The sequence below is a fragment of the Thermobia domestica genome, chromosome 15 (assembly GCF_964235325.1).
Source record: "Thermobia domestica chromosome 15, izTheDome1.hap1.1, whole genome shotgun sequence".
NCBI lineage: Eukaryota > Metazoa > Arthropoda > Insecta > Zygentoma > Lepismatidae > Thermobia > Thermobia domestica.
The window spans coordinates 137,143,026-137,155,250 of record NC_137468.1 but is presented as its reverse complement, the minus strand read 5'-3'; the positions used below and the strand labels follow the sequence as shown (position 1 = coordinate 137,155,250).

At 35.9% G+C, this 12,225-nt stretch overlaps 1 protein-coding gene across 1 annotated transcript in view; it reads right to left on the bottom strand.

Moving 5' to 3' along the window:
* The window catches only part of Usp5 (ubiquitin specific protease 5), a 79,692-nt gene extending 79,129 nt beyond the window's left edge, over positions 1–563 (bottom strand). The window contains exon 1 of the mRNA XM_081740170.1: positions 295–563. Within this exon, the coding sequence (XP_081596296.1) occupies positions 295–390 (96 nt within the window). The 5' untranslated portion in view covers positions 391–563. The remainder of the gene's footprint in view (positions 1–294) is intronic.
* Between the last annotated feature and the right edge of the window lie 11,662 nt (positions 564–12,225).

The following is a 12,225-nucleotide window of genomic DNA, read 5'->3' as shown; positions in this document are numbered from 1 at the left end:
GTCACTGCCTTGCCTAAACTAAAGATTTGCCAACACTTGTTCCTGAGACTCGTGTGCCCTAATCTGTGGTAATCCATTTTCGCTCACTGCAGCAATTAAATTTCCCTATGGTACGTAAGCCTCCAGTAGGTTACGATACTAGGTTTGATAACGCAAATACATGCTAAAAACGTGAAGCCGTTAGACTTTTGAAAAAGGAAAGAAAAAAGATACTACACTTCTAACCGCAGCATATATGCTGAGATATTCTCAGTCTTCACGAATAACTACAAATTATAAACATTATCAACTTACTGGTGTATCAAATGAAAAAACACATTCATCTTTGTGAACTTTATCCCCTGATTTTGGAACTCGGATCTTGCAAAGATGTGGATTTAAAATCTCCATTATTACTGTTCACGCAGTTGTTTCTAAGATAGTTCATACGAAAACAACTTCATTCGAGAGAACTAATAACTTTCTGCGGAAACTATATTTGCATTCCAAGCCTCATACAAATACCGGTGACAATAAAAATAACAATTTCAACATCATCATCTTCTTCTTATGAAAATTCGGATGTACACTGTTGCCAGATCTCAAGATTAAATAGTGATAACGTTGTGTTTCAAAAGCAGCGCATTTGATCTACGTATTTGTAGCCCAAACGTAAAAATGAATTGTTTTGGAACTTTCATTAATTATATATATTAACACACACATATATTAAAACACTTTTATTAATTGTACGTATGTCCATGTAGATTTAATGGAAACATGTGTAGTTGAAAATACATTAGATGACTAGGTTGGCAAAGGTCTGGCGGTTACCTGGCTATTAATGGTTGTGTTAGGGGCAAACTCCGCACCAGCGTTGCCAACCTGATTAGAACATATTATCGTATGCAGCACTTAAAATTATCGTTTTTATTGTAAAATTATCGTATCTTTCATTTTGAGTCCCAATACCAAGCTTTATTATTATTATTATTATTATTATTATTATTATTATTATTAAGAGAAAATTAATATGAAGTTTTACAGCTAAACTAAATTTAACAATCTGCACAGGAAACAAGATTGTAGCTTAATTCTTTACCAGTCTATAAAGAAAATCGAATTTTCATCCCTTCTTGATCGGTTTCCCGTGTGTGTGGTCGTGATTCTCGGTTTGATGACAGGTGGAATCAAGTGTTTGCAATACAAATACTACTAGTAGTTTGGATCAATTTTACAGTATCAATTTTGGGTCAGTTTTACACCTATTTCTCGCATAGTATCGGTGTTCAAAATGTATTTTAAATTGCCATTATCCAATTAACAAATTACCTAGTAATTATGAACATATGTAAGCAGGTGAATTGGTTTTATGGTTTTAAAGTACGATAAACGCAAAATGTAGCTAAGTGTAACAAAAAATATATATATTTAAATTACTACGCAATTAACTTTAATTTGCCCACCTTATTTACCTTCTCCAGATGTTGGTTGTCTTGGTAATGTTTTGAGTAAGTTTATCACATAGTTATGTGTTGTAAAATTCATATTCTTTTTCACGCAATGAATGAAATTTCTTTCGAATTTCAAACACTTCCAGAATTATATTTGCATCTTACCAGGAGTTGTTAAATTATCGTATACTTTCCTATTATCGTACGGCAGCTATCGTTCATCTTACAGGAATTAAAATTATCGTATGATTCGATAATTATCGTACACGTTGGCAACGCTGCTCCGCACTACGTGAGGGGCAATAGAACGACAGTGTGCAATGAGCAGAGCAGACTGTGATAGTGTAAAAGGAGCAATCTTTCTGACATTCAAATAAATAAATATTTGTGGGCTCTGATACCTTTTACAAAGTCTACAATACGCTTTATCATTGTTATTCCTCACCACTTCAATTTATTTACTAAATTCTATACCTACGAGCCATAAATGTTGGAAGTTTTAGTTGCACTTTACTATGTTAAAGCGGATAATACAGTAACACAATTAATTTTGCAATACTTACGTTTACACAGCTCTCTTCAACTAGCAGTCTTAGAAACTGAGAGAATGATGCTGCAACAGCGTGGACTCAACAAAAGTCTAATGTTGTTAGATTTGAAGATTAAAAGGTACTAAAAAAAAAAGAATTGAAATTAGGTTCAGTCAAACTATTTTTCGTTGCCAATAGAATATTCAAGAAACAAAACCTTTACTAATACTAATAATATTTTGAGATTTTATATATGAAAATAAAAAATGCGCATATTTAAAAAGTTATAGCAATCAGATAAAGTAGTCCAAAAAGTAGCGTATCGACCAATTTGAAATTTTGGAAAGGAGGACACTTAAACCGCTACTTGTAACTCAATCTGGTAACATTGCGTATCTATGTGTCAAAGAACTTATTTAATATCTTCTCGTGCCCATAAGTATTGTGGCGGACCACCACTGCTGCAACAGCGCTTTATTCTGAGACCCGAGTTCCTCCCTTAGCAATGCAACTGAAACAGCTCTCCGACAAATTCTGTCTTCAACGATTCCAATTTACCCGATCCCCTCTCCTCCGACACCTTCATACAGCTCCCAAACGTTCTTCATATTTCGCATCTCTCCCTTTCATATAGCTACACAAGTTACCTTGACCTTGCACCACATCTGTTACACATCCAGCGCATGAATACTCTCCCTTGTTACTTCCACGTCTATCCTGTTTTTCTCAATCCCTTTCTATCCTTTTCCCCCAATACCCTCCCGCCCACCTTTCCACTCCCGCCTCTTATCAACATCACTTCTCCTCTTCCATTCCTCCTCTCCCTCAGCACACTGAGCATTTGCACTGCGACGGCTCTGGCCAGGGCTTGCATTAGGGAACAGCCTTTTTACGATTCCTCTCTTCAGCAATGTTTCAGCTTTAAACTGCCCCATTATGTCACTACTTTTCTCACTGAAACTTATGCCCTATTTGTGACTCTTCTTCATTCTCTTCAGTATCAGTATCCATCTATCTGCATCGCCACTGATTCTAAATCTCTCCTACGATCCTTACAATCTTTCCCCTGAACTTCGAAATCCTCATGGATTCTTTCTGAAATTCGTCTGCTTCTACACTGTCGCACATCCCTCAACTTCACTACTTGCTTAATCTGGTCTAAAGGTCATGTAGGTATACTCGGGAATTCCCTAGCAGATGCCGCAGCCCGATTCGGAGTCCTCAGTGATGTGCCGTAAACTATAATTTTACGTCTACGTGATTGTCTACTGTAATCTATACGTAATCTACATTACACCTTTTCCCGTGTAGACTATGTAGACAACCACTACCAATGTAAGGAACAATTTCGTTGCTCGTTTGTTCATATTTCCTCATTCAGTTGTTTTGCTTCGGTGCAGCGAAAGATTAGGGAAACGACTAACATATAAAAGTAGAATTATCTAATCTATATGTTTACTCTGCTCTGCACATACCTCTTCCTTAGATTTTCCACTTCGAGCACTGCTTTTATAATGAAATTTACAAAACTAATTCTCACCTGTGGGCTTTGTCTTGAATCTGCTGTATTTGCTAATTATTTCTTGCATATTTTACAAAATGCATAATATTTTTCATTTTCCTTCATCAAGACGAAACTAAGTATTCGAAAATTACTATTCGCTAGTCTAGGTATTTTATTTTGTACGCAATTTTGCAAGGTAACGTCAAAATAAAGCTCCTTTATAGTCCACGATGCCATATTAAATTACGTGTTGTTGACATATTCTACATAGTCTACGTTGTTTACATTGTCTACGCATAGTTGACACGTAAACGTAAACTATCGTTTTTTACGCGTAGACGCACATCTCTGGATTATATACATCAGCAGTGGATTTTGTTTCGGGAGAGGCTAGGGTTGGGTAATTACGCGCAAAAAATGGTTTTCTACGTGACGCGTAAAATACGCGTAAAAACGTGTAATTTACGTAAAATATGTAAAGTACGTAAAAATTAGAAACAGGTCTACAAATTAAAAGAAAACGTTCTACACGCTGAGCTTTAAAAAAATTCTTCCTAAAATTGTATGGAATCTAGCTGGATTTTGCAAAACGTAATCCGTAAGCATAAACTGGGAATTTTGTATTGGCTTTGTAAAGTAGCATTGTATAATACGGTTTGCACGCGTGACTGTTCAAAACCCATTTCATCATGTTTCATGTTTTAAACCCTCTGTAATCGAGGACAGTTTTATGCCAGAGAAGCCGTGGGAGAAACGGCGTAGACGCACATCTCCGAGTCCTGCACGGCAGTTCCATTGATCTTTCAGCGTTGCCTATTGACCTATGATTGATCAGGAACAAATGCTATTGTTTTCTAGTAATTGTGGAATTGTTCCTGATTTTCTACTACAACTACTACTGCTAGAAATAATAACGTTTTAAGCAATTCACCATTTGCAATATGTTCCATATATCCATTTAACCACAATTTGTAAATCGGAACAATGGTTTTACTATATTCGTATGTCTATTTTATTTAAAATATCAATGTTAAGCATAAATAATCGTAATTCTTTTAGCCAAAGAAAGGGATTTACTATGTATCGTGATTAAAACAAATCCTTCGCATTTTATTATGAGCATGACTATAACCTTCTATTATCATCAGTGTTCTGACAATTTGACAGGTCCTTACAGCAAACCAACAGTTCTCCATTCATTTCTATTCTCAGCCTTAGTTTTTGCTAAAGCATGAGAATTTTCGATCTTTATATTGTCCAGGAGCTAACGCTTTCTTCTTCCTCTCTTTTTCCTTCCAAAACTAATCCTTCAAAAGTAACTCTTATAAGTCAGTTTATCCTTAGCAGAGTTGCCAAGCACAGAAAAATAAATTATGGATTTTCGTCTTTAAAATTATCTTATATTACAGAAGTTATTGTATATTCATTATGTACGTAATATTTGTAGAAACAAGTATAATACTACTAATATTAGCAATAATATATAATAAACTTAACAAGTAATCTTCAGTTTCGGTCTTCAAATCGGCAGCACAGTCCTCACAAACTTTTAATCTTTAAGCCTGTCTCCCGTGGACCTGAACTGAGGCCTCAACAAAGATTATGACTTGAGAATGTGGCTTAACTCAAACTTCCATCAATTTTTATCCTGAAGTGATGTAGGAGTCTCAGACGATCCTGAAAATTAGGTACGTTTTACCATCAGAGCATCCGATGGCCGCTGTATTAAACAGACGAAAAACACTTGAAGAATGTGTTACGTACAGGGCAATCAGCTGTCGCAATCGTAAATATTATTGTTTTTCTATTTCGCAATACTAGTTCATCGCAATGTGACTTGGTCATATATGTAAATGAGGGCAGTTATCAGGCGCAGAAAGCTAAAATAAAGGAGCAAGAGAAATTTTCTAGTTTAGGTGCTGAGGATATCCGCTCAGTTCTGTACCCAAAACCCGCATTAAGTAAATTTATACTGCGCCGGGAGCCCCTCTTAGGCACTATACTCGGACTTTTTGTATTGTGCCAACATTCTAGAACAGCTCCTTAAAATTTCATGACCACACAACACTGATGACAGTATTTACTCTCATTGTATGTTCTTTTTAGCATATTACATTATCTTGTAGCAGTCAAACTGCACAATATATTTAAATCACCTATTTTTAATCTTTTAAAAGATGTAATTACATTTGTTCTTATGTATAGTGTTCACGGCGAACACTCCTACCATCACTACATACCTTCTCTAAGCCCTCCATTCTTTCATTTCTTAATAGTATAACTCGTGCTTTGCGTCATATATAATAGTCATATTTTTCGTATAACTATTAATACGATGGATACTTCCCTTGTCCAGGTAGCCATGTTTTGAAATGACAGCGAGAAAGAAAGTTAAATATCGTCAGATGCTATTCTTTTCTGATTGATAGTTGTGTGTAAGTACAGGAGAAAATAGAAACTGCTTCTATTTCTTCCAAGTCAGGATCCAAATAAGGACAGTAGAAAATTTCAACCTGGACTAAGGACAAGTTATTTTTCACACGATAGTTAAGCAAGGTCGTGAGTTTTAGGCCGCACCTCCATTGCATCCGAATGCGATTGCGAATGAAAAATGCGAATTTCCCAGCACCTGTAAATGAATTGGAGTGCCTCGACTATTTCCGACCTGCGAATTGCGAAAACCGACGAAAAGATGCGAATGCGAACGATCCCAACATGCTGGGATTGTTCGTCCGAATTGATGCGAATGGAGCGTCGTCTGCAGAGAAATTGAGCGCTACGTGAGAGAAGAAAGTTCTTTTTGCGTGAAAGTAGACGACGGTGCGGAGATAAAAATGAAAATAATAATGGAAATAGATGTTGATGTTTTAATAAATTGTGTTTTTTATAAAGTTCCACTGTGGATCCAAGGTCATCCAGATTACCACAAACGACACGTCGTGAACAAATTATGGGCAGATGTAAGTAAAGAACTTGGAGTGGAAGATATTTATAATTTTATTTGTTTTCTCTTTAAAATATGAAGATCTAATTAATACACGAACCGCAACTTTTTATTCAATTTATATTTCCTCTTTGTTCCTCAAATAATGATTTTACGAATACATATAATTATTGACTAATATGTTTGAAATAGCAAAAACGGGTTTTTTACTTATGGAGAAAATTTTCTTAGAAAGTTGGTTGATTTTGCAATCTCTAATTTTATTTAGTTTATTTATTTTAAAGTGAACATAGCGGTTACCACAGAAGCATAATAATAACAGGAGCGACATTTGCGACATTCACTCTATTTTGCACACAAAGGAAATTAATACATTATTATTATTATTATTATTATTATTATTATTATTATTATTATTATTATTATTATTATTATTATTATTATTATTATTATTATTATTATTATTATTATTGCTCTGAAAACTTTAAGATATGAATTTTCAAGCAAAAATATTTCACATTGAAGGTTTGAAAGAGATATTACAACTTGATTCGCATTCACAAAACTTCGGATGTAGTAGAGGCACATGAATTCGCAGTTCGCATTCGCATTCGCGTTCGCAGTCGCATTCGGATGCAATGGAGGCGCAGCCTTAGATCGTGAATCGTATCCTTAACTCGGGATAAGTTTTACTTACTCTATTTTGAACAACAGTAATTTTTCCATCTCCTCGTAAACCATAATTTAATTTAAAGAATGGATGTATGTTGTCATTTGCCAATTCTCCAATTGTTATTGATTTATTTGAGCGGGAATGACTGTTAAAACCCTTAAAGTGTTTTTTATGATTATTAAATGCACACTTACAGTTTATTTACATATTCAAAAACTGCGAAAAAAAATGTGCGTTCTAAAATTATCGTATATTAACATATTATCGCAAGGGCATTATCATATATAGCAATAAGTCTAAAATTATATATATCACGATAAATTATCGTATGATTGACAAGCCTGATCCTTAGACAGTGTTCTAACCAATTTCTTTTTCATTTTGCCATCAATTTCAATATTGTTATACTTTATTAATTCATTCTTCTCGGAACTTCTTTATACCTTATTTTCTCTTTTCATCTGATTCCTTCTGCATATCTTCACCTCGAACCTTACTATAATTGTTATCATTATAATTGTAGTAAACATGTGTGAAAATACAGTAATGGAGTATGATCGTCCAACTGTACATTATTACACTGGATGGAAGACTAAGAGCCCGTTCTTTAGCAGCTTTTTCCAGAGGTGCCATTTATTATATATGCCGCGATAACTGTTTGTCTGAATATTTACCTATTATTTTATTAATGATGATAACTGGATTTACAATAGCAAACGGACACGTTTGGCAAGGGCGTCGATTTATTTGTAACTTTTTGAGGGGGCTATTCAGATGTGGGTTTGTATATTCATAAAAAATATTTAATAAGAAACACATATTCATAAAAATACATGGGGAACCACATGAGCTTTGGGGGGTGGACCCCACGGCCTCCCCAGGTTCGTCGCCCTTGACGTTTGGTGTGGGGCGTATTTCCGTTATGAGTTCTCACCCTGCCACAGGAACTTATTTGTAGCCAGGAAAGCCTCTTCCCCTCTTCTAAGTTTTGACTTCTCTGGTGTCTTTAAGTTTAATGCAATTTTCTCACCCTGGGAAGATATTTTCCCCCTTTTGTACGCTATACAATATATTTTAAAGTACAATAATTCAACTTCATGTTTTAGTAACAATTCTTTATTTTTTCAGTATTCTTATTTAGTTGATTTTTAGTTTAGCGCCCCTTTCAGCAGCAAGGCTATATGAGACGTGGATCTACTGATTAACGTGGAAGCCGAACCACATGAGCTCCCGCCGGGAATCGAACCCGGGTCTCCAACGCCAAAGGCACGTACGCTAACCGCTTAGCCATGACGGAGCTCTCAGTAATCTTATTGTCGCAAGTTATGTTGATCTTGTTTATAGAATTGCTTCCCGAAGAAAAAATCTTGCAGCTAGTACTACTGCTTATCATTCTTAATCTGAGTAGCACAGTAATAAAAAACGTTTTCAGCCATCAGTACGCAGGATGGGCGGAGCTATGGGGGGCATTACCCACATTTTGACAAAAGTAACAATACCAGCTATAAGATGGCCACCTATATTACACAGGTCCGAAATTGACCGAAAGGTCTGTCCCGCCCCCCAGAAGACAATTTCTAACTCCGCCCGTGATGAGCAGTCACAACAGTAGTGAATTGGTAGCTTCTTTATTGACAAGCTCGTTAAAAAGAACAGAAGGAAATGAACATTAGACTACATTTTAATAAAAGAAATGTTCCTGACGATAAAAAGGCAAGTAATTCTGGCACACAAAGTAAGAGGCTTTCGTCTGTAGATAGTGCAATGTCAGAAACCACATTACAGACATATCAGAAAGATAAAAATGCTTCGGAGCGTGTTAATAATGGTGAGGTTATTTCTGGTCCCAGTAGCTTGTTCCCTTCCATATGTGATCAAAAATAATTTTCGAGCTGGAAAATTAGACGAACGTGGCTAAGTGTTAAACAAAATACTAATGACATTCGCGTTGTGAGTAGTAATGGCCTGACTTGGTCTAACTTTGGACTTTGACCCCGAGCTTTGTTACGTGATAGGTCAAAGGTCAATGCCTTTGGCACAGGGTCAATGACCTAGGGGTACCTAGGACCACCCCTCTAGATTTGGGCAGAGGCATCTTGGCCCACCCCCTAAATTGTGGCAGGGCTACATAGGGCCACCCCCTTAAATTCTGAAAATTGCCAAATTTAAAAATTTGGTATGGTAAGCTAGGACCAGGGTATGTATAGCCACTCAAAAAAGTATCTTCCCCAATAAGCGCTTTAATTCCCTTACTTGGGATCCAGGTCATTTGCAGTTGTTAGAAAAGGTACACAGGTGGTATGTAGTGATGGTAGGAGTGTTCGCCGTGAACACTATACATAAGAACAAATGTAATTACATCTTTTAAAAGATTAAAAATAGGTGATTTAAATATATTGTGCAATTTGACTGCTACAAGATAATGTAATATGCTAAAAAGAACATACAATGAGAGTAAATATTGTCATCAGTGTTGTGTGGTCATGAAATTTTAAGGAGCTGTTCTAGAATGTTGGCACAATACAAAAAGTCCGAGTATAGTGCCTAAGAGGGGCTCCCGGCGCAGTATAAATTTACTTAATGCGGGTTTTGGGTACAGAACTGAGCGGATATCCTCAGCACCTAAACTAGAAAATTTCTCTTGCTCCTTTATTTTAGCTTTCTGCGCCTGATAACTGCCCTCATTTACATATATGACCAAGTCACATTGCGATGAACTAGTATTGCGAAATAGAAAAACAATAATATTTACGATTGCGACAGCTGATTGCCCTGTACGTAACACATTCTTCAAGTGTTTTTCGTCTGTTTAATACAGCGGCCATCGGATGCTCTGATGGTAAAACGTACCTAATTTTCAGGATCGTCTGAGACTCCTACATCACTTCAGGATAAAAATCGATGGAAGTTTGGCGCGCTATACACCACGAGATCAATCCTAGGAAATATCTTAGGATTTATCTTCGGAAAAATGTTATGACATATCTTGTAGGAAATCCTACCCTTTTTGTGCCATACACATGAAAAGTTTTCCTGTCTGACCGAATGACGTTTATCAACATTGTGAAACAGTTCTAGACAGATGCAACCCAACTTACACGTAACTTTTCTCGGCACTGACAGCAATTGGTAGCACTGAGTCAAGTCTTTATGCAAGTTAAATTGTGAGTAGATTACGAACGAAACATTTATCCATTCTGAGATCAATCTCTCTGGTTCAGAGCATGTTGTTCAATGAACATCATATGTTAATCTCAATATTGCTGTGTATGTAATATATTATTTCATTATACACCGTATATTCAAAGAAATAAAAACACTGATCACACATGAATCAGAAAATGCTTGAAAGTAGACTAAAATATCAAATCTAGAACAACTGCTGGAAATAAGTTTGTAAATCACTGTCTCCATTGACAAATCTTCTCCAATTCTCCTTATTCCAACATCTTTTTCTTTCTACGGAAGAGAAAATCATGCTTGTCACACTGAACATACATTGAAATTGAAATCGAAACAGGAACACCTGAAAAAGTTTCAGCCTGGCCGGGACTCGAATCTGTGTCTACCGAATAGAAGTTCAATGCGCTAACCACTCACCTATAGAGCCACTCAACCTTTCAGTCAAACTAATATCTAGTTAAAATCGTTTCATGGAAAATATAAACAAGATACTCAAATATAACAAAAATAAACAAATATAAACAAAATATAAGCAAAATATAAATAAAAATATAAACAAGAAAATATAAGCAATTTGTGTGTCATAATGACGTACTCGAGATTTCCTTGTTTAACTCAAAAACAAGCTATATAGACGTTCCTCAATGAGAAAAATATGACGAAACGTTCTTCTAGTTGAGGCTATGTCATCGGCAGAACCATAACTTCTGGGGGCCAGGGAGCAGCTGGCCCCTTCCAGAGAAGCTCTCACCAATCGCCGGGGGCTTATTTTGAGACAAAATATCCTTACTCCATATACGATACGAACATGAAATTAGAAATGAAGCATCAAATAGATCGCTAAAATACATAAACAAAGGAGCGATAAAAGGCAAATAGAACAAAAATGAGACGTGGACAAATTTCAATAGAAAATGTCTACTAATAGGGGCTCTAGAAATAATATTTATTCGTATGGCTTTGAGATTTATCAATATTGTCCCCTTTAAAAATTTTGTCTTGTATGGAATAGGAACATTGAGTAACTAACGGAACCCCAGACCTTGCCGTGCGGGAGGGCCCACAGGCTCCGGGGGGCTATAAAGATTAAGAGAAAGTTGGATAGAGGGGCCAAAGAATTAGAAAAACAACTTTTTCTAGGGGCCCAAATAATCTTTTTAATACTTGCCCACCCAACGAAAATAACCGGCGCTGGTCATCGGTTGCGGGGATGGCCCGATTTACATTACATTTTGTCTTTACCTTAACTTCTAATTTTCAAAGAAGAAAAGACGACAGATATTATTTTCACATTCTTTGAGTTGTATCAACACATGTAGAAATAGACAGTTCTATGTTTGTGTTCCATAACTACTAGTTTGTTTTTTTTATATTCATATGAGGAATTTGTGGCAAATTGAGCAGGTGGCACTAGCCGAGTGATCTCGGGCGTTCGGCTTCTGATTATTGGGCGCAATCTACTAGGGGTTCGAATTCCTCTGAAGAGCAAGGTCGGAATTTTAACTGTCCTCAGTATTTCTGTGTTCGTGTCCTTATAGTGTTGGGAATACGTCGAAACGACATGAGCTGCCACTGGCGAACAATACTCCGGATGGGGCGATTTGTTTAAAAATTTGTGAAAGCAGGAAACTCCCATTGCATCTACTTGCGCTCAAATCCCGTCGTGACAATTATTAGTTTTTCTGAATGGGAAGATAATATTTATGTAATTGGTATTCTAATTATGTTATTCCTTTATTATTATTATTAATTTTATTATTATTATTATTATTATTATTATTATTATTATTATTATTATTATTATTATTACCACAGAAGGAAAGGAAAAGTAACATAGTCCAAGGTATTCATAGCAACAGAAAATATATACAGTATGTCAGATGTTTCTTAGGTTTACACATAAGGGCAAAAATATTATTATGTTTATCGATTTACAGATAGAATTATCATTTTATGAC